The sequence below is a fragment of the Ixodes scapularis genome, unplaced genomic scaffold (genome assembly GCF_016920785.2).
Source record: "Ixodes scapularis isolate PalLabHiFi unplaced genomic scaffold, ASM1692078v2 PGA_scaffold11__112_contigs__length_91849675, whole genome shotgun sequence".
In the NCBI taxonomy this organism is placed as follows: domain Eukaryota; kingdom Metazoa; phylum Arthropoda; class Arachnida; order Ixodida; family Ixodidae; genus Ixodes; species Ixodes scapularis.
In genome coordinates this window covers 70,530,295-70,553,154 of record NW_024609837.1, presented here as the reverse complement: position 1 = coordinate 70,553,154, position 22,860 = coordinate 70,530,295, and the positions used below count along the sequence as shown (strand labels likewise).

At 46.2% G+C, this 22,860-nt stretch overlaps 2 protein-coding genes across 3 annotated transcripts in view; one reads left to right on the top strand and one right to left on the bottom strand.

The window, feature by feature from the left end:
- LOC8030894 (SURP and G-patch domain-containing protein 1) overlaps window positions 1-859 on the bottom strand; it is a 46,253-nt gene extending 45,394 nt beyond the window's left edge. Inside the window, exons 1-2 of the mRNA XM_029994632.4 lie at window positions 580-859; window positions 344-444 (exon numbers count right to left, since the gene is read on the bottom strand). Coding sequence (XP_029850492.2) covers window positions 344-444; window positions 580-788 — 310 coding nt within the window. The 5' untranslated portion in view covers window positions 789-859. The remainder of the gene's footprint in view (window positions 1-343; window positions 445-579) is intronic.
- On the top strand, window positions 438-22,316 carry LOC8036394 (ribonuclease P protein subunit p30). Of its 2 annotated transcripts, XM_029994634.4 has the most exons (10): window positions 1,100-1,316; window positions 1,420-1,484; window positions 2,767-2,889; window positions 5,488-5,556; window positions 6,502-6,591; window positions 7,211-7,327; window positions 12,919-12,948; window positions 14,252-14,289; window positions 14,578-14,657; window positions 22,016-22,316. In XM_029994634.4, exons 1-10 carry the CDS (start codon window positions 1,136-1,138, stop codon window positions 22,174-22,176), a joined length of 954 nt encoding a protein of 317 aa, XP_029850494.2. In that variant the 5' UTR covers window positions 1,100-1,135; the 3' UTR covers window positions 22,177-22,316. The 2 variants fall into 2 exon arrangements, with proteins under 2 accessions (XP_029850495.2, XP_029850494.2); XM_029994635.4 differs by lacking the exons at window positions 1,100-1,316; window positions 1,420-1,484 and adding an exon at window positions 438-556.
- Window positions 22,317-22,860: the final 544 nt, after the last annotated feature.

Genomic DNA, 22,860 nt, shown 5'->3' with positions numbered 1-22,860 from the left:
ATCGAGAGACCTTAGGTTCGCAAAACGTAATGCACGCACAAGAAACGAAAAAGTACGTTCGCGACATCGCTCCCTGCATCCGTGTCGTCTGCTAGCGAAAATAGTTCCCCAGCAAACGTCAAACCACGCACGTTTTAGAAGTAAAAAGAAAAGACTCGGAATGCGTGCGCAATCCCACGATAAGCACAACGTGCAAAATGGGCCATTTAAACGACAATCTTTGAGGCACCAGACGCTGCCATCGTTAAAAACGTTCAACGCAGTCGCCAAGGTGACGAGCGCAGCGAGCCGATGCACCTCCCATCTTTTTATTAATTTTTTTTATTACTGAGTGCCGCGTTACCTTTCATGCTTTGCATTTTCCTGAACTGCTCCAGAAAGCTGCCATCGTTCTTGAAAGAATTCACCCGAGACGATTCCGCTCGATCGACGGGCTCCGTTTTTCTGAAATGGAACGCGATAACGTTCAATGCGGCTTTCGATTCCATTCGATCGAAGAGCAACCGGGGATCCAATAACAAGGCTGTCTCCATTTCAAGTCAGCGTCAACAACCAGGTGAGTCTTTTAAATTCGCTTACATTGTCGGCGTCGGAAGCGGCGGGGGCTTTCGCGCAGCTGGTTTTAGGCCTACGCCGGCTGCCTTGGCTTGCGCGGCTTGTGCATTTTGAAGCTTGGCTTCAATCTCACGCTTCTTCTGCTGGATCAACAACTCTTGTTTGGCAACAGCTGATCCTCCCTTGGCGAGCTCCTTGAGTTTATTTTCAAGGATTTGATTGTAAATAGACATTGTGGACGGACGGAGATACGGGACGCTCCGCACGAACGAACCCAGCCTCGTCGCGGCTGTCTGCTGCGGCTTTGGTTGGCTTTTGGTGTTTACTCGTTGGCGTGAACATAAAACAAACTCGCTATTTATTGTAGTATACCTTAATACTTTATAATATTTAAAACGGTTAATTTATACTCTAAAATTTTTTAAAATAATTTAAGATATTCAGCTTATTTCAAAGTACAACAGATACTGGAGCTTTTACGCTTTTGCGGCTATCCTTCAAACTTGGCATCGAGCGCTCGCGCCGTGGCAACACTGAGTGTAGACCACGCTGACGCTGGTTTTGTTTTTCCCGCTTTGCCATGGTCGGTACTCAGTGGTCGGTACCGCCGTGGTCGGGACTGGTCGGTGTTATTAGTTGTCATAGCATCGGTGTCATCGGAGAATTTAACACGGCGATGGACCTAAATATACTTGTACAGAGGGAGTCTGAAAAGCTAGATAAAGCAACGGTCATCGGCAAGATCAGGGCAGCGTTTAAACGTAAGATGTCCTCAGCGTATTTCGACAACTTTTGTGTTAACCTTTACCGCGACTGGCTGTAGGAGTCTCGAGTCCTGTGGATTTTTATGCTTATTTTTCACAGTTGGATACGATGTGGTGGCTCTCAACGTCGTTGTGGGATCGCAAGAGCTGGGCACTAAAAACAAGGTGATGATGTTACTGCTGATTACACTTGCAACTGCAAGGGTTTGTCCGCACGAGCAAAGACATGGCGGCGGCCAGTCGCCGTGCTTGCAATTGTCTATACTCTTATTCTCTAGCTACAAGTTTGAAGAGAGCTGTCGATAGATGCCGTTGTTCTTTGGCAGCTCATAAGCCCAGTGCAGTGAACAGGAGGCGCGCCATGGTCGCTTGCCAGTCAGCGCGCCTGGTGTCCGAAAGGGGCAAAAGTGGGTCGTTCTTGCCAGGAAACGATGCTGGACACGAGCGTGGCATCACGGTTTCAACACGTCTTCTGGGGGCGCGTCGAGCCGCTAAGTAAACTACGCTTTAGAGTAACGGCACTTCAGCCAGCTGTACCCTTCATGCGGGCGGTAGCTTCCGCCACCTAGCCTTGGTGTTTTAAACACTTGTTGCCAATTATTTCAAGCCTTATCTGAAATCACTGGAAAAACTTTTCTGCCCCTCAGAAATATTAAATCAGTCCGCGACAGAAAGTGAAGATCTCGCCCGGGCCTCCCAACACTGTATTTAAAGCTCAGGAAGTTAACCATCGTCATTTGCTTTCACTCTACACACTAGCTTCATTTGATTTACCTGCACCTCCTGCACCGGTGCAGGAAGGTTTATTCAGACACGGCTGGAAGTACATCGCCCTACACTTTTCTGCACCGGTGCAGAAGGTGCAAGTAAATTGAACGACTACTATAAGCACCAAAATGGCGGCACTCACGAGATAATCGAGGATTGGAGTGCCAATACTCTGTAGCTTATGCCTAATTGGTGACTCTGTCCCAGAGAGGCACACCATGGTTGGCTGCCATTCTATGCTGCTGGCAGCCAAAAAGGGTAAAACTAGGTTGCTTTTGCAACGGAACGATATCCCCGCGTGAATGGCCGAAAGGGAACGTTTGTTCGCACTTATAGGAAATTTGTGTTTACTCTTACCCCGAGTGTAATAGAGAAGCAGGTCTCCTGAGTGAAGTAGGCGAGGAGCCCAATGTGGCCTTGCCGACTCACTTTCTTGCAGTCTCACGCTAGCCAGCTGTTACGCCGACACCCCGACGCTCGCTGCTGCTTTCTTGATGCTCATTCTTTTGTTTCTGGCACAAGTTCACCGATTTAATCTTTATTTTCAGCTTTACGCCGGTCGAGCCTTTTTCACCCGTAACAATATTGGACACGAATGTTCCATTACGGTCGTGTCACGCTGCCCTCTTGTGGGAAAGTGGTTGAGTGGGCGTTGCAGTGTCGTGCTTGTATCTGACAGATTCCGGAGCCTCCCTGCTACAGCCTCGGCCCGGAGGACCTGTCTGCCTCTCGGGGAAGAAAGCTGAGGATCCTCACGCGGCTGACTGCCGTCCTGTCTGACAGTGGCCAGTCTCACAGGCTCGTAAGTTTCCTTTCAGGCGGACGTATAGAGGCCAGGGCGGTTCACTAAAAGGAACCATGCAAAAATTTTTCAACTTCTTGCTCCTTAGTTTAACTCCTCAACTCAAAAGCGAAAAGAGAAATGACGGGCTCGAGAGGTGCTTGGGCACCGATGTGACGACTTCAAGCTTCCACCGTGCTTTTTAAGTGCACCATGGAACTTGTCACGCGCAAGTGATGATCAGTGCCGTCACGGCACTCATTGGCCACGAACCCGAATCCAAATATTCGTCAACGAAATCATTGTTGACGAGCGCATGCGTCCGAGTGCTGCAGTGCTTGTGTTCAGTGTGTGAGCTGGGATCTGCTGACATGCTTTGGGCACTGCATATGTATCGCAGTAAAGGCTCATTCAAACACTTGCACCCGAGTAGGACAGGGTGAGACAAGACCGGTTTTTAAGCCCCTTGCTACGGCTTAGGACCGGCTCCGCAGCAACGCATCCGGTCCCAAGCCGTCGCAAGAGGCTTAGAAATCGGTCTGGTCTCTGTCGGTCTTACTTGATTGCAAGTATGGGAACGGGGCTTAAAAAGGTGGAAAGCCTTTGAAGGAAAATAGGTGCGAAATAATCTGTCATATTTTCTCATTTTCATACCAAAAAGTAGGCTTTCGACTTTCTAACCTCTTTCTTTTGGCCCGCTTTTTGAGGTGGAATTAGTGAAGTCCTAATCTAAAGTCGTTTATCCCAGTCCAAGATTCGTTTCATACCCCATTAATTTGTTGAATATCGGTCGACCCTTCCGGAAAATCTTGCAAGTCCAGTTTGCACTGCGCGGCATGGTGAATGGACCGGTCTTGCTAGCCAGTTTCATTATGCCACCACTGCTGCTGTGATGCTCCGAGGAAACTTTAACTTCAGTCCCTGATTGTGCGAGAACCTCACTGCACGTCCGTACGAGCAGTGTGCAAGAACGGCACGAGCTGTGTCGTGCACTGTCGCCTGCCTCAATGAAATAAAGTTATGGTGGCATCACTCGTGCGTGAAACGCTCAGCGAGATCAGTCTATGTGGGGTTGTACCAACATACGCCCGGGCCAGCTCGTACTCATTCTACAGGGTGATACATGGAGACGCTCTTTAAATCGACCGGAAAATTCGGTTTCTTAACCTATCGCGCTATGACTTTGTGCAGCGTTGCCCACAGATGGTGCATATTTTTGTAAAATTTGCAAAGAGCGAACTTACCTGAGGAAAAAGTAAAGAAAGAAAAAGGCTTAGCTCCTATGGAAACGCAGCGATGCCACCGGTCTCCAAACAACACAGTTCCGTTTCGCACGGGAGACAAGAGATGGCACAACGAATGCCGCCAACGAACGAGCATACGGCCAGCGTCTTTAGCAGACAATCTTTTCGACTCAAAAGCGGCGTGCGTTCTACAGGCGGCGACAGTCGCAGAAACAAAAAACAGGAGTGGTAACAACAAGGAACTGCAGTTCCTTGTCTGCTAAATACGCCGGCACTCGGCGTCGTTTGCTCGTTCGTTGGCTGCAGTTGGCGTCGCAACCGCTTGCGCCATCTCTTGTCTCCCGTGCGAAACGGCGCCGTGTTGTTTGCAGACCGGTGGCTTCGCTGCGTTTCCATAGGAGCTAAGCCTTTTTCTTTCTTTACTTTTTCCTCAGATAAGTTCGCTCTTTGCAAATTTTACAAAAAAAAAAAAAAACGCACCAGCTGTGGGCAACGCTGCACAAAGTTGTAGCGCGATAGGTTAAGAAACCGAATTTTCCGGTCGATTTAAAGAGCCTGGCGTCTCCTTGTATCACCCTGTAGAAGCAGAATCCCTTCTCTCTTACCACTGCGGGCTCAGAACACATAAAAACCGGGTGAACACACACAACGGAGTCGATAGCACGGTCCTTAGATCACCTGGCCGGCAGTCTTTTCATCACGATACGGGAAATTTTTCGCTATGGAAAAGTAGAAACACGCTGCCGACATTGGGAGTCGACAAGTCAGATCGTCGGAATGAGTGGATATGGGTTCGGAGGGGCCACCACGAAGAAAGTGCTATATGTCTAGACTCTTTCATAAAAGCTCACGGACCCGTTGAAAAGATAGATATTGGGAAATGCCATCCATACTCGAGACCCAGGAATCATATTATTTAGGAATAATTGAAACTTCACATGAAGAGTGCTATGCCTGCTTCAAAGAAATAATCAAAATTTTAAAAATTACTGTGTTCTAAATAATGTTTTTTTTTTTTTTAATTCACTTTTTTCTTTATTTTTTACATGGATTAGCACTGCTTGCGGTTGCAAACATTTGTTACGGCTGAAACCGGCAATGTTTTCAGACCAGTAGGTAGTGTATCTAAGGGTCATGCTTGTACATGCCCTGTTTTGTTATTATCCTGCCTTACTTTATTTTTTCAAAATATTACCAAATTCTAAACAAATGTGTAGCGCTGCTATTCAGGGATACTCCTTTACCTGCCGAACATCTCTGCTGCTCAGCCTGGTTCTAAATCGTTCGGCTCGTTGGTCTTGCCTGTTTTCTGTTTCACCCAACAGGTGCATCTCCTTGCTTACGGTCGTGTGGCCTCGATTTCCATTCGTTTCAGTTCCAGTCGCCCATTGCAAAGAAGTATGACATCATTGCTGTGACGCCCATGCAAGAAAGGATGTTCCAGGTAAGGTGCTTCAGGTGCATGCAGGATCTGCACCCATGTACAGTAAATGATGGTAAATGTTGATTTTGTTTGTGGTTCTCAGTCTGGCAACCGGGTTTCCCATATCATCCTAGGAAGTTCGAGTATACTTGAATTCTTTCAGTTGCCCATGATGCCAAGTAAAGTGGTTCCCAAGCTAAAGCATGATTTCAAAATATCCGGTCCATGCTTGGATGCACAGCTACCAGCTGAATGCTCCCTAGCGTGTACAGTAGTCTTGACAAAATCTTTCGGACTGAATAGCTTTTGTGCAACAATGCAAAAAAAAAAAAAAATTTTGCCTCACATTTTTTTAATAGTTTTACTGTCGTGGGAATTCAATATTATTATTACACTATCGAAAAATAAAAGCCTCTGAAAAGTTTTGTTGCATACTGTTCATTAACCCCGAAAGATTCCCGCTCCCTATTTTTGGAATATGATTGCTATTTTTTAAGAAACACCGAATGATAGCCCACTTCTTGTAAGTGCTGGGCCCTGGCCAATGGTGACCTTGGTTAGAAATGGCGTTAGTTATCCACGGTGGGAGATAGCGAACATTTCTGACTGGGAAGGACAGTCGTCTTTGGTTCATTGCCCCTTCCTGCGATCACAAGTTTCAACGGTCACGAAATTTAAAGATATAATTTTTTCAATTTTCTTTTTTATGGTACACTGAAAGGTAGCCTACCCCTTGTTTTTACCAGATTTGCTATATCGGTTTTAGGTGGGCTATCTCAAAATAATGACAATATTTATAGTTTTGTTTTCGTATATTTTTGCATGATTGATTAGTGTTCACATAGAACCTGTACAGGACTGCAACTGATCTCGTGCAATGCTCTGCGAGGTATTTCGTTCCTTTAGAGACGCGATGGTTTCGGGGCTGGGAACATGGGTCTGAAGGGTTGTTCTTGCTTGCCGCAGCAACTGTGCAACCAGGGTGACCTGGACATCCTCAGTCTGCCATTGGATACCAAGTTGCCCTTCCTCGTGAAGCGGGCCCAATACGGTGCAGTGAGTGCTCTTCCCCGCTCTTTCGGGCGAGTGTTGGGTCTGCGGTTGTTTCACCTTACGATGTACTACGACAAACGCTACGAGACACTTTAGCCGATTCAGTGGGCCGTGCGACTTCACACCCTTCCGGTCACCCCATTTAGCCAGAATGTCACGTGATGCGCTATGCTACGGATTAGCTCCGGTCACGTGGCATGCTCCATGCCATGATTTGGCTCCAACCGGAAGGTCATGTAACATGCTCTATGTTGTTAATTGACTGCAGGCACGTGACATGCTCCATGCCATGGATTAACTGCAGCCACAAGGCAATGTGACATGCCTCGTGCTATAGATTGGCTCCAGCCAGAATGCCACGTGGCATGTTCCGTGCCGTGGATGAGCTTCAGTCGTTTGACGTGCTCCGTGACATAGATTGGCTCCAGTCATGTGACAGGCTCCATGCCATGAATCGGCTCTAACTGGAAGGTAACATGACATTCTCTGTGCTTTGGATTGGCTCTGGTTGCTTGTAGCATCCATTGCAGTACACCATAAGGTGAAGCTGGGTGTAGCTAGAGCCATTGGTTTCCTCACCTCCAAGTTCTGGCAGCAGCATCCACATGCTTTCTGCTGGCAGGCGATCGGGCGAGGCGTGATGTTCGAGGTACAGTACGCACCCTGCCTCCGAGACAAGGCACCACTGAGGAACACCCTCGCCAACTGCCAAAACCTGCTTCACGCCGGCCAAGGAAAGGTAAGTGGCGAAAGAACTCGAAACCCCGATCCTTCGCAATAACCCAACTGACACGGAATGCACCGCATGTTTGGGTGGACCCGTTTGAATCTGTTTTGCCTGTTTAGCTTTTGTTGTAATCTGTTGAGGGGCCGACACGAATGCAACACATTCTGCATTCGTCGACTTCATTTGAAGTGTGAAGGTAGGTTAAAATTTCTACACCAACACGAGTACAGCAGCTTTAGCGGCACCCCTCCAAGTCACTCCACCGGCATAGGGTAGAGCATAAGACTCGAGGCGGCACCGAGAGCAGGTCTCGGTCTGGGATCATCCGATTGCAGCAACAAGCGCAGACATCTCCGCCGACGAAACCGAAACAACTTTATATAATGAAAGCCTATCCTCAAATACATTTTTTTTTTATCACATTTGGTCATATTTATAGGGATACTGACAGGGTATTTATGCTCGCCGAGGATTTTAGTTGTATGTGACTGATGAGAGCCCAACTACCTAGAACGGAATTTGCGGCTCGAAATTTGGTTTCTTTCCACCCAAAAATCGCAGATCGAGATCTCTCCGGTTTGATTCGCACTCACTCTCTTCTCCATGGTCACGTGCCATTTTCTAGGGTTTTGACACAACCACCAAATTTAATCAAAGTCGTGGGTGATTGAAAGCACACTCAATATTAAAAATAGAAAAAATACGAAAACCATTTTTTGTGGCTTCCAAAAAGCTGCTAATTCGTTGATTGAAAAAAAAGTTGCTCAGAGAACCGGAAGCATTCTTTGTGTTCACGGCATAATTCTCAACATGGCGTCGTAACACGTATCGTAAGCAAGGACATTTAAATAGGGCAGGACCCGACATGACGTCATACCCAGCGATGCGGGAAAAAAAACCCAATCCCAAACTGCCTCGCGCACTGACACACTCTCTTCCAAACTAAATTCAACCAAGCTCCCATCGTCTGCTCTCTGCATGATCGTTAGGTGTAGGCTACGTCTGCTCCGTGCCTGCGGTCTGCTTCGTCTGCTTGTTGTTGCAGCTGGCTTTTGATTCAGTCGGTGCACCAAAAGATGTTTCGATGCGAGCCTGCATTCTCATCACGGTGGAGTGAAACCAACACCTTCTGGAAACAGGGTTTGTACGGCTTTCTCAACCTGCGCTGCCATTCTCAGCATTCATGCGTACGAAAACTGAGATGCGATCGCTTTCCAAAGCCGTGCCGTTCTAGACGACGCTCCAGGCGCGGGTCGAGAGCGTCCGCTACACGCCGACTTCCTGCTGGTCAGGCAAGTGTTGGGCTCCAAATCTTGCCTGTTTGACACCGATTCAGTGGATGCCACCATGAAATTATGGGGCAAACAACAGCGTTGCCACGGAAATGCCATGGCAACGAGGGTTGTTTGCCCCTAAAATCAATGGCGGCACCCATTGACGAGCTCCTTATTGGCTGAGAAGAGATCATGGCTGCGCTAAAGTCACTGGATCATGGGAAAGTAACGCCAAGCTCCCCGTGTGGTCGCCATCTTGGTCCGTGATATGAGCAATTTCTCCTTGACCCCTCCGTTCTTGGTGAGCCGATCTAGATTCGCTGGTGACGGGTAGCTTTATGGAGTGGGTTTTTGTATACCGAGATTTTGCTTACCACACACCGGCAAAACAAGCGTACAGATTCATACCACCACCAGATGCTGTGTCGGTGCTTGGCGGCATTGAAAAGTAAGTTTACTGCTTTAAAATACGCAAGAAGAACAATATAATTGTAAGAGATCCATGGAGATGGGCATGAATAATAAGTTGATTGCATACATAGTGCCAAAGACTCTTATATTGGCGAGGAATGCCTCCAGTACGATGATGCTTCATGGTAATCTCGGCGCGACTGGTTTAGAACGACCCTCTAGAAACTTCGAAGATTTAAATGGACCAAGATGGCGATTTCCATGGCGATGTAGACCGGTTAGCCAATCGCCTTGCTAGGTTTGGGTCGTCTGTATGTTAGTATCCGTTTGTGTCCGGCTAGCAGGTAGGGAAGGCAATGGCGCTACTTTCCCAGGATCCAGTGACTTTAGGCTGCGCCTACTTCCGTTACACCCCACTCCGTGCATTGGACATAGGGATGCTACCTCCTGCCCATTATAACCTTTTTGATTGTAGGTCTCGCGGGCTGGACGGCAATGGCAGCAGACGACGGACGTGGGACCTCTACTTCAGAACTGTCGTTCGCGGTACCGGCGAATTTGTCTTCTTTTGAAAGAGAAATTTTGGACCAATCAAAATGATTGGTATTCATCCCATACGACACACTCAACCACCAAGCCGATTTGCGCGAAGCCGTCGCCCCTTCTCGTGGCTAAAGACATCACTCGTGCAAACGTCAATCATGAAGTGTGTACTTCGAGTTGAATATGCACGCGTACGATTTCTTTACTAGGTGGGAATGTGGCCAATGTATGGTGCTGCCTGACTTTGAGCTGGGAGTACCTTTGTTGGAGGGAAATCGGCAGCAAACTTTCCGACCTACAGTAGGCCGGCTGCATTACCACGAATAGTTTTCCCAGTAGCTCAGTGGAAAGACGTCCGCTTCACACGCAGTGGGCACAGATTCAATCCCTAATGTAAGCATCTTTTTTTTTTTTTTTTGTGTCATACATTTTGCTTTATTTACATATCTTTTTTACAATTACCACTGAAAAAAACAAATGTGGTGGATGATACGTCGCTGGACTAAATGGTATGGCATTCTCTTTTTGACACCTGCAAACTCAATGCAGTCACTTTCCACAAAATGCAAGAAGCATATGAATCAGGTAGCGTCTGCTTTCTGAGGTGCCCGTAACTGTTCTATAGGAATTGCAGCCAGCCATTGGTCCCGATCCCGTTAATCTTTCGGAAACTTGTGCAGACTCTGCTGCACAATGCCATTTTCAGATGCAGGACATGTGAGGCAGCTCTTCACGCAACATCTTGGGGGTATTCTTTTCGGAGCCGATCACAGGAATTCACCACGGGAACTCGCTACTCATCTCCGACTCTTCAATGTACAAAACAACTCATCTTGAAGTACAGAACAGTGAGCGGAACAAACATAACTGCAAAGGAATTGCATGGCAAATGGCTCCCGCAATGCATTTCGTCTGCTGCACGGAAAAAGAAAAAAGAAAAATGCATAATTGGGTGTAGTTACGTGACTTCCACCACTCACTCTGTCCTCTCCACTTCTCTGAGCTCTGTGCGAAGGTTTCGGTTTCGAACAGTTGCTTTTTTCGGCTTTATTCAAAATATATGTGACTGACTCTAGCAAAATATTAATTGGGTAGTTTTCCGACACCGTAATCAATCACCTGGCAAAAAATGAAAAAAATTTTTGGGGGGTGTCAGTGTCCTTTGAGCGCTTTGCAGTGTCCGAGATTTCAGGAAAATTTCAGCACAATTTAATGTGACCTGGTGTGGTCAAAAGATGCAATTTCTGTCCTCTGAAAAGATGTGTATAAGGGGGGGGGGGAAGAATGGTGGCTAGCATCTTTGTGAGGACTGTCTTTTAAACTGTACCAAAGTCCATTTCGTTTATTTATTGTTTAGTGCACTTCGTCCTAGTAGAGGGCTGGTTGTACCCACTCCCATTTGCTGCATGCCTAACATGGAAGCACAAGACTATGTTTCAGCTTACAAAAAGCTACACTTAAAGGGATACTGAACCGAAATTTCGAGCTCACAAAACGAGGCTTGACAGATAGGCAGGAAGCTGCAAAACCCATAAACATCACTCATACAGCAATATCTTTAACGGATCGCCGTATTTTTGGAAAAGAAGTGCTCGATTGAGCACGGCCAACAAGAAAAGTTACGTCACTATTCTTATTGCCTCTCCTCCTCGCTACGTCCCGTCGAAATGGTGAACCGAGGCGAGGAGGAGAGAAGCGAGGCTGCTTCCCCTCATTCTCAAATTTTCCAGGGGGACAATGACGTCGTAGCCCTCGCTTGATCGCGCCCTTCTCTTCAAAAAGTACGGCCATCCGTATGAGATATCGATGTATGAGTGATGTTTTGGAGCTCGTAGCGTCACGTTCAACGCTTCTGCGGCCTTATTTCGCGAAATCCAAATTTTGGTTCAGTATCTCTTTAAAGGGACACCAACACCCCCAAAAAAATTTGTTTATTTTTTGCCAGGCGATTTATTATGATGTCAGAAATCTGCTCAATCAATATTTTGCTACAGCGTCACATATCTTTTTAATATAGTAAAGAAAGATAACTGCTCGAAACCGAAACTGGACTGGGGTTGGAAGAAGAAATATGGGGGAGGAGAATGTTACCAGAAGTCGTGGCTGTGCTCCTTTCTTTTTTTTTTTTTCAATCCAAGTATTTGCAGCTGTTTAGAAGCCACAAACAATGGGTATCATATGTTTTTGTCTATTTTTAGTATTGAGTGTGTGCCTTCTATGACCCATGACTTTGATTAGCTTTGGTGGTTGTGCCTAAACCATAGAAAACAGCATGTGACCACGGAGAAGAGGGTGAGCGTAACCCAAACCTGCCAGTTCTCGATCGTCAATTTTTGGGCAAAGAAAAAAAATGAATTTCGAGCCACATATTGTGTTCTTGGTAGTCGGGCTCTCATATGTCATGTACAAATAAAAACCTTGGCGAGCATGAATACCCCGTCAGTGTCCCTTTAATGCAACATACACTCAAGTGATGCAAGACGCATCACTTGTGTGTACAAGTGATGGTGCAAGGTTGCTACATTGAGTCAAAAGTGACAAATGCTAGGAAAAGATAGCTTACATTCTAAAGAATCTGCTGAGCAACTAACAGCCTCTGCCTAGCCATTGATTAGGTGCGGCCACTCGGCTAACAGATCAAGAATTTCTCGCTTTTGCGACTTTCCAGCTTCGCAAGCCCGTGCTAATCTAAATGTGGTTAGTGGGTCTTGGGGTGCCTTTTCCTGGGTTGTTGCCATAATGTTGTGGAATGGGAACTTCGCTGAATCTATGTACACTGGGCATACAGGTATGCAGACATCAGCGGTATCTCTGAAAAAGCTGGCCGTAATTTTGACGTATGTCAATGCTTGTCACTACCTCCTGCAAATGATTGCTCAACAGTCATGTAGTTTATTTGAGAGAGGGGTAAAAGGAGGACCAAAGCACAAGTACTAGCAAGCACCAATGCCGGTTGTAAGGGGAGAGAAAACGTGAAAAGGATGACTGGAGGAAAAAAAATTTTAGCAGTGTTTATTTTTTTGTTGGCGCATTAAAGTCAATTGAGTGCATGCCAGCTTCAGTTTTAGTAACACAATGCACAATTTCCTTCTTTTTTTTTTTGCGAAATGGAGATAAAAGGAAACTAGGTGCTGACCTTGCAAGTGGTACTTTGCTTTTTCTTTTTGCTTACCGGTGCATCGCCAGCAATTTGACCCCACCGCCACCAGCAATGTTTGCCTCAATGCTCTGCCATTCTGAGACAGCCAAAATGCATCGGAAAACGGGATCTCTGCCTCTACATCTATTACTGCATGAACTCCACAACTTGACAAGCTTGAAATGCGTCACGTCACGGTTGCATACAAAACACTTTTTTTTTCTCTCTCTCCCTAGGGCATTGTCATCACGAGCGGCTCGTGGCTGGTATGTGCTGCGTTTCAACTTCTCCCGCCTTCCAAAGAGGCAGACGTGTCCTCGAGCTAGCCTTGCGATTTCACCTTGCATTGTTTGAGGGTTTTGGAGGCACGACATATGTTTTGCAAGAAGTCTCAGGTATGCATGTTCTCGGTTGAAAACAAAAATAGGGCTACAGACGAGGACGAGCAGAAGGGAACGGGACATGCCTTTCCTTGTTCAAGCACTGTTTGTGTTCTTGGTGCCTTTACCAAACTACCGTAGAATACTGTGCCTCCGCCCATTCCACACTAAGCGCCCACCCCCGAAATTTGAAACATCTGAAAAAATATGCACAGTTCATATATAGGGTGACCCAAGTCACCAGGCTCAGTCTATGATGGACCAAAAAAAATTGATGCCTGCATGTAGGAATCTAAACTTTTCGTCAAAGGTGTATTTCACAGGTCGGTTTTTTCTTGTAAAATTACGAAGTGTAGCTTTCGTTCTGTAAAAAATAGGGCCAAGAAACTTGCCACGGTCTACGGTGGGCGGCGACGCAGACAACCCAATCCAGTAGCGGGGTGTGTTTAGCGTTTGTATTGATAGATGGCTGGCATTGGGAGCAGCGTTCCAAGGTGCAGCCGACCAGCTAAAGAAAGCAGACGGCACACAGACGAAATCCGTTGGCAGCAAAAGCGCCGTCGTTATGCAGATGATGTTCATTTTAATAAACCACGGTAGTTGCGAGCCGTCGCGATAAGAAGGTAGCGCCATTTATCAATACGAACACTAAACACATCCCGCTACTCGACTTGGTCGTCTGCGTCACCATCCACTGTTGACCCTGGCAAGTTTCTTGGCCTTATTTTTTACAAAAAGAGAGCTACGCTTTGTAATTTTGCAAGAAAAAAAACGACCTGTGAAATACACCTTTTACGAAAAGTTTAGATTGCTACATGCAGGTGTCAATTTTTACGGTCCATTTTAGATCGAGCCTGGTGACTTGGGACACCCTATATAACCTGAAAAACCCAAATTTCATAAAAGATATTAGAAAAACTCGATTTCTCCCCTATTACGAGCTTGGAAAAATACCGCATAAATTTTATCCCTCTGTCTCTTTTATTTTTCTATATAAAAATTGAAGACAAAGGTTGCTAGGGTATAACGTGCGAAGGATTCAGGACGTTTCGAAGTTGGATTGAGCCTGGTGACTTGGGTCACCCTATGTATGTAAAACTGTAAATCTTCAAATTTTGAGTGGGCGCTTGCTCGGTATCTTACGGTATGCCCAGCAGTTTGAGTTAATGGTGACGCTATGCTTTCGCAGGCCCAGGAACTGAGAGGACCCAACGATGCTGCCAACGTGTATCCTTTGTACTTCTCTCACTTTTTAAACTGTATAGCTTGTAACAATTACCATGAGAGTCAAATGGATTGTCTTTAATGTGACCGTATAAATCGGTTTCTTAACGCACTGAGCTGAGATTCCGTACAGAGGTGGCCAAAGTTGATGCATTTTGTGCATCGAAATTTCAAAGAATGCATGGCATTGGTTTGGAGTAGAGTCTGGCTTTGACCTTGAGGCGACTTGAACAGGCCGGTGTCTTGGAGCTGCTCTTGTCATGCTGGGGTTTCTCTTTGACGATGCTTCAGTGGATTCTTGTTCGGGCTGTCCGAGTGCACAGCTCGCGACGCCGTCTATGGAAACTGCAAGAGTGTCATCATGCATGCAGGTGGGTCACTTCGTCCCCTCTTCCTTTCTTCACGCTGTTGCTGCTGACGTCTCTTTGTTCAGGAAAGGGGGGGGGGGGGGGGAAAGCATTGCAGCACGCACAATATCAGGTTGGCTCGTTACAGAAACACAGCCCACATTTGTTTTTTCTACATAAATACGGGTGTTGAGTGTACAGTTGCGTTTATTTTTCTTTCTTTTGCCTGCACTGGTTGTGAGGCAAGGGGAAAGGTTTTCTTTGTACTGGCCCTTAGTGGCACATGGCTTACTCTTAATGAAGTAACGTTTCCTGCAATCTACCGTTTTCCGAATTATTAGGCTGAACAGGGGGTGTAGCCGGGTTCTTAAGGCCGGTACTGTAGGCAATAATACGAAAGGGAACAAACTTCCTTGTTTTTTTATGTACCCACAAATATTTTAACGTAACGGAAAGTTTAGATCTCCAACTACGTGCTGTTTGACAGGTTTGAGGTTTAACAAAGTTTGTGGGAGCTGTGAAGCTGGAAAGAAGAAAGATGAACTGCTTTCTTTCATATTGTTGCTGATGGTACATAAGGGCACAGCACTCAGTCAACACTAGGGATGTCGCGAACCACCCTAGGTTCGATTTCGAAAGGTTTCGATATTTGCGAAGCGAACTGAGGTTCGATTTCGAAATATTTCGATATTTTCGTACCGACCGAGGTTCGAATTCGAAAAATTCGCAACTTTTGACCACAGCGGAGTTTCGAATTCAAAAATTTCGAAGCTTTCACGGTTTCTAAAATTTCGAATTCGAATATTTCGAATATTTTTTTACTTCAGGTTCGATAAATTCGAAGATTTCGAAATTCTTTGGAAAAAAATTCGAAAACTTCGAACGCTTCGATTTTTTATAGACATGAAGTTCGAACAATTCGAAGATTTTGAATTTCTTTCTGCATAAAGTTCGAAAAGTTCGAAGGTTTCGATTCTCTTTTAACGCTAAACTAAAAAAAAAAAAAAAAAACTTCGAAGATTTTGATTTTTTTTTTTTAATCCAAGTTTTCAAAGTTTGAAGTCCGATTTTCAAGTTTTTCCACAGTTTCAGTTTCAAATAACGTTTTCACGACTCACTGGTTTTCACAAAATCAAGTTTCGAAAAGTTAGGGTGTGATATCTAGATTCTGCGAAGTTGGTCAGGAAATTAAATGAGACGACGAGTGCCCCGGGCGTGCTAGAATATTTGTCAGTGCAGAATTGTGACCGCCAGCCCCGGGGGGGGGTCTTTAATCTGCATCGCGCAGTAGTGATTACACGAACACACTGTTTTACGAGACTCATCCAGTTCGAAACGGCCAGGGGCGAGCAGGAGGTTGAGGCTCAGAAGAACCTTGAAGCGACCTGGCAAACTAGCTCGCCACCCCTTGTACGCTGGTAGTAATTCGATCCGGTAAAGTTTATAATTGTCCTGGAGGTTTATTTTCTGGGACGGAGGAATCGCCTCCCAAAAAGCACAAAAGCTGACACAACTCGAGGTCAAGGAGCGTTCTACCACACAAGTGGCGTCGGAAGAGGAAAAACGGGGGGAAAGAGGGTAGCGGGGGGAGGGGGAGGGGGGGGGGGGCTTCATCCTCCTTCTTCCCCTTTCAGGTATTTCGGACTGTTAAAGAAAACAATACGGGGAAAGAGGGCGTGGTCGAGCTTATTTTAATCTGAAATAATTTATGCATATGTGTAGCTACAGTCGCTCTTCACTGCATAAAAGGTTGCGTAGATGGTCATTGTTAGAAACTCGTTGTCAGAAGGTACTACTCGTCACATGCTTAGTGGTTCGGAAGTTCAAAGCTGTCTTTTCAACCTAAATACCTGTGCCAATAGTAAAAAAAAAAAAAAAAATAAAAATAAAAAAAGAATAAACGCGGAAATAAAAAGCAGGAGAAAAACAAAAAACTATCAAGAATTCGTCGGAAGTGTTCTATTCTTGCGTATTCAGAGGTTCAGAACTTTGAAACAAGTTTCTTTTACCAAATTGTGTACAGGCTAAAAGAAACACGTCCCAGGAACGTGAAGCGTAAAAAAAAAAAGTTTTCTTTTAATGACGTGCTGAACTTAAACACTATTAGATATGACCTGTCTGTGGTGTTAATTTAAATACGATACCTCAAACAACTTAGACGAAAATAAATATCAAGTTTAGGTCATAATTGCATGCAGATACATGTTTGGACATTTCTCCGAAACTCACGTTGAATAACAATAATCACATCTTAAGACGGCACTTACCTAGGCTATACATAGATCATTCTTAAAAAAGTATACCATAAATAGCTCCGGCTAGAGCGCGCTTCAAATCTGGCACAAACGATAATTGTCAAAAACCCGTTGTCCTTCCTCGCCCCTTCGGGGATTTATTTCTTTAAACCTAAGCATGCCAGAACATTGAAATAAACGACATTGTCTTTCGTAAGAAACGCAGCACCGCGTGTAAAAGTTCGAGAAAAAAAACATACCAATGTACCCCACTACTTGAAATCAAATGAGACCGTCCGCCGGTCTTTCGAAGTTCGACGAACGTCAAACTTTTACCCTAAAAGTTCGAAGTTCGTCGAACTTCTGACATTTCAGAATTCGAAAGTTCGAAACTTTTCGAATTCTCTTGATAAATAAGTTCGAAAGTTCGAAATTCATCGAATTTTTTGGTCAGTCAAGTTCGAAAGTTCGACAAGCATCGAACCTTGCAGGGCAATAAGTTCGAAAGTTCGAAAAATATCGAATTTTTTAGCGTAATAAGTTCGACGGTTCGAAAAGCGTCGAAGTTCTTAGCTTAACAAGTTCGAAAATTCGACCTCCGTCGAATTTTACGATGTAGGAAATTCGAAAAATCGAAATCTTTCGAACCTTTCGAACCGCTTGATTCGATCATCGAAACTTAGATTCGAAAAAAGTTCGCGGCATCGCTAGTCAACACTAAGAACAGTGCTGATGGAGCCAAGATTTTCTTGGCTCAATTGAGTTGTGGAGGCCTGGATAGAGCTCCCCAAACGTCGCTTCTGTACCCGTTGTGGGTGACCTTCGCGCTGAAGCTCAAACAAAAAGTTCAGCGCAAAGAGAAAGGTGAAGAGGACCCAATACTCACCAACTGCTCTGGCGACCGGCGCAGTGGCATCACAAGGGGGGGAGGGGGGGAGGGGGGTGGATTGCCTCGGGTGCAGTGCTCAGGGGGGTGTCAAAGCGGGCCACGAGAGCGGGGGAAGGGTGTCACGGTGGGCCATTAGCCTGGGTGCCACTGACCCTAGTGACGCCGCTGGACCAGCGTCGTGGAGTCACATCATTCACAGACTTGCCGTTTGGAGAACAACACCGAGGTATTATTTATTGATGTTGGAAGAACTGGTCTCGAAGATTTCTTGGGTGAAACATGCATCATCGGGAAGGAGAGTGAAGAAGCTTCATTGAACAAACTTGGAGGCAGAAGATGAGCCACAATAGGTATAATAAAGACAGTGGGGGAGCACAATCTATGTTGCTGCAGCTCATTGGAGCCTGCAGGATCTATACTCGGCGTCAACTAAGTGTAGACCACTTACAACGTAACCGCTTATAGTGCAGGATCGGGTATAATGCGGCTTTTTTAAACCACCGGTTCGCCTCCTATAGAACTTCATGTAATTACATACCGCTTAAAATGCAGGCGCGCGAAGGGAAATACCGGTTATAGTGCGGTTTTCGGAACAGCCCGGCGACCGTGCTGACTGACCGACGCAGAGAGCACGCTTCCCTGTGCGACACTAGATAACTGCGCTAGCGCTAGGCGCAATTGGCACTTGCGGGGCAAGGAGGTTGCTCGAAGAAGCGGGGAGAAGTGAAGAGAGAGGCTTCAGTTGCCATAGCGACGGAGGGACGCACACATGTGTCGTTCACGTGTGTGCGTCCCTCCGCTGTGTTGGAAAGGTTGGAAACAACTGCAACGACAAACCAATCGCAGGTCGAGGAGACATGTTCGCGCGCGTTGCTTGCCGGTCGCAGGCCAGCTTCTTCTATCCGCAAACATGGCGTCTGTTGTGATCGTCGACGTAGACAGGGGGGTAAAGGTGGGTGAGGAGGAGTGGCAAATCCCGTGCGCCGGCACCCGGGGTCTCGAGTGAAAGATCGCGAAAGAGAGCGACAGAACACGAGAGAAAGAAAGCAACGTTGTCGGCTGAAGGACGACAGTCGCAATGGTAAACGCGAAGACTGAAAACTCTCAGCAATATAAACAATGATAATTTAACGTTGTAAGCTAAATTCTGAGCTATTCTAACGCTTATAAAAAGCAATATAGTCATCACGCTGCATTAACTTCCCTTCTGTCGAAATCTCGGAAATCTGGTGGTTGCGCGGTTTCGTATTCCTCAACCGCGCCCACCCGCGCCCACCCGCGCCCCACCGGCGAAGCCGAGTATCTGGTTTAGTTTAGCGTTGACGCGAGGCCGTACATCTGCGCGTTATGCAAAAAGAAAGCTTCGAAAGGAACGGGAATATCTTTCCACCGTTAAGTTCGTGGATTGTTGAAGTTCGTGAAACTGCTCTGATGATATAATTATATTCGTGAAATCGAAGGCAGTTGGTAACCATGTGTGGGACCCCGAGGGTCTGCCTGCATGCTCCGCCGCTTGCGGCAGTCAGAATGCATGGGAAAATGGCGGACCTTTTCCTCTAGAGTTAGTATGTATGATCTCTATGGACATAGACGGCGTGGTGGAAGCTCATTGTTCCGCGTAAAAGCGCTATCCTTGACTGTGAATTTTCGTTGTGTGTCGCTATGATAACCCAGCACGTACTAGAAGGGAAGATCCACCTACTCGTGCGGCGATGTCGTGGCGGCACTCTCAAGACAGGTGAAACGCCCGTGTCGTCGTGTTTGTTTACTTTGACTACAGTGGTGCTTTCTAAGCATTTGTGTTTTCGAACATCGCCCGGATTTCTTATTTGGAGCATTTCATGCCTGTGCTCAAGTTGAAGGTATTACTGGCGCATACCGTATAAAGGATGGGAATTTTCACGCGTTTTCATCACCGAAGAAAAGTGATTAGGGTTAGCAATCCTGAACGCTCGCAACCTCCGTCCACAACCCGCAACGCCGTTAAAAGGCTGTGCCAGGCAAAAGTCGCTCATTTCTTTCAAAGTGTGTGACACACTTGAGAGAGTAGTGTACTAGTCTGGTGAAATAGAGACTTTCCTCAAACTAAGCTTTATATTTCATCTAACATAAAATAAATTCTTTTACTAAGGTAAGTTGTCTCATGGCATGTATTTTGGCCTGAAAAATTGATGTTTTGGTTATAGCGCGGTACCGCTTATTCGCGACTCCAGCGACCTATAGGGGGCGCCACCACCAAACAAACATGGCGGCTGAGTCCAGGTCGCGTCGGCTCGGCCGCGCCGCCTGAATGGGTGGCGCATTCAATTTAACAAATTTTCTTTTGTTGAATGCCCAATTTTATGGGTATTTGAACTGAGACAGTTAAGTGTAGCCGGTGCGCATAAACTTGCCGAGCATAGTTTTGTTTTGCCGGTGTTTTTTTGTTCTTTTCATGTCAAACTTTATTTTTGGAGACTTCGTTCAAAATCGAAACTTTGGGCTCCCGAGGAACGGTATTAGACTCTAATTAATTTTCTTCGTCTAAGGAAAGCGGCGAGGGCTACAAAATTGTTCCACCGAGAGTAATTTTTAGCTAACTCGCATGCCTCGACCATGCGACTTATCTGTCCGCGAAATTGAGCTTTTGTGCCTGTCCGCGTTTCAAAAAGCAGCTCCAGTCGTGTGCTCGGTCAAGAACACAGGCTGCAGGAAAATTACGAAAATTAAGCAAGCGCTTCTTGAGCCAAGGAGCATGTCAACTCGCTGGCGCTTCACTAAGCAGCTGATACTCGTATTTCAATTCAGGTTTTAGTAGCAACCGAGAAGTCATTTTGACGAATATGCGGATTATGTATTATATTACGTACTATGGTCCCACTAAAGCGATATTAGTATATTCTTCGGGTTGAAATATAAACTTAATTAACTAACTATTAGGTGAACTGCTGAATAAAAGTATATTTGACAGACAGAGGGATACTACTTAAACTTAGCCAAATGGTTCTAGCCGGTAGAACGGAGACGAATGCGGACAAGCTGAGGAGAGTCTTCATTGGAGATTCACGCAGAACCTCTCTCCATTGAACTTGACTTCGAATCCTGAACGGATAAAATGAGTATTTTTTGTGGCCTGAGCAATGTAGACGTATATTGCTGCTGGCTTCGACAGGGGTTATAATATAAATACTGGAGGCGCGATAGATCCTAATGACGTGACAGCTTCTAACTTTGCGAGACGCGTCCCCCACCTTTTGAAAGCAGATAATTTCCCTCATTAATCATATGCAGCTAGCAGGTATTCTGAATCAAGTAATTGCGAAATTAGCCCAACTCCTTCAATGTGGTCTTTTTCGGCGAAAACCCGCCAAGATGAATAGCCAACGCACTGGCCGGCGTTAGTGGCTAAATTAACTTGAAGCTAATCGAGCACAACCAAACTCAAGGAAAGCAGCTATCGAACCTTCCCATTCACTTGACTCAGTTGACTGCAACATTGGTGTTCCCTCCAGTGAAACACTTCGTCTGTCGACCTCAGTCCACTGTTCTACATCCTTATAAAGAAACCACTCATCAGTTACCAAGCAGTCGTCACTTTGAATGTGATTAGAGACAGACGAGAAATCAAAACGTTTATCCGTGATTCCTCCTCATCCAAAAAATTGAAAGCACGCGACCGTGTGTTGTGGAGTAAACGGGCTTTCAGACACGTAATGGAAAGAAACAATCTACTGAGGCTTCATCACACTAATGAACACTCAGGCAAACTTAAGAAATTTTCGGACCTTCGCCAAATTACATTGCTCGCCCCCGCGCCGACAGCACGTGTCCGCGAAAGCCATCAGAGACGCGGCGGGGCGCGGAGCGACCTGGACCGACTGGTTCCCGGTTTTCCCGCTAGGCGGCGTCCGTTTTGCTGGAGTCGCGAATAGTGCGGATTTCCGCGACTCCCGCGACATACGTTATATGCGGTCTACACTGTATCTTGTGCTACGTTGTCGAAATTGGTGTAGCTTCTGTAGTGCCCCAATGTTTCCCTCACACAAGAGCACACGCGGATGAGATGCAAGATGAAGCCATCTGCTCTCGTGGCAGTGCGAAATCCTCGACAGCGTGGCACAAAATAGTTGAAGCAGGGTATAGCTTTCCTTTTCAAGGAGGTGACCGCGCTCACTCGAGCATGCGCTCGCACATTTTCGTACAAGAATCTTCTGAACCGGCAATTTCTGGAAACGATGTGCCCTCGACGCCTTAGAGGAAGTCTGTTTTTGTTGGCGCAGAAACCAGGAGCAAGGTGAGCCGAGCCATCATCTTCTCGCAGCCGACCGACGAGGTCTCCGCAAGAGACCGCTGGCTCCTGGAGTCGTGCAAGTTGCCAGAGTCTCAAGACACCGTCCCGTCTGATCCGCCTCGCAAAAAGAAAAAGTGCGAGGGCACCTAGAGAAAGCGGACTTTCCACCAACAGCACTAACTGCAAAAAAAAAAAAGAAAAAACTGAGATAAACATATGTTTACCACTGATGTGTATTGTACTGCCTCCGCACTCGTAAGCACTTCTCTCGAATAGAAGTTACAAAGAAATTATGGGTCATGCGTCGTTTTCAGGCTGCTTCCAAACATTATGTGAACCAAGCGTGGCACTGTGCAAGAACATTGATTCCTCAAAATTAGTACCTGATAGGGACAGATTCAGTTTTGAAGAGTCGAGTTTCGTAATGTTCGTGGTGATCGTTTGAGCAGCCGATTAGACCTTTTGCAAAACGTGCAGCGCCTTCCGTGAGGCAAAAAGGAAAGTCTGGGAACTGGCTGTATGGTAGAGCCGGTCAAAGCAGACGAACGAGGCAACGACGCGGGCAAGCAACTGCTGCCAAAGTGGATGTAATGCATTATCGTTTGGGATCCTCTGCACTTTGGCCTTGATCTGCCTCGGTGTGGCTGCATGTTGGCGTGCAAGACTCTTTTCAAAACCCCATCAAGTAACGTTGGCAGTTGCCACTTTAGACGTAGGCTAGGTGGCGCTAGCTACCACCCGTTACAAAGGGTATAGCCATTCACATCCATCCATCCATTGGGGACGACGAGCGTGATTAGATCAGGGTCCTTGCCGAACACAGACACAGTACCC

Coding starts and splice junctions, on each gene's coding strand:
- LOC8036394 (XM_029994634.4), top strand. CDS start 1,136: ATGGTCGGTACTCAGTGGTCGGTACCGCCGTGGTCGGGACTGGTCGGT. Junction 1,485..2,766: donor AGCTGGGCACTAAAAACAAG/GTGATGATGTTA, acceptor TGTATCTGACAG/ATTCCGGAGCCTCCCTGCTA. Junction 14,290..14,577: donor CCCAACGATGCTGCCAACGT/GTATCCTTTGTA, acceptor ACGATGCTTCAG/TGGATTCTTGTTCGGGCTGT.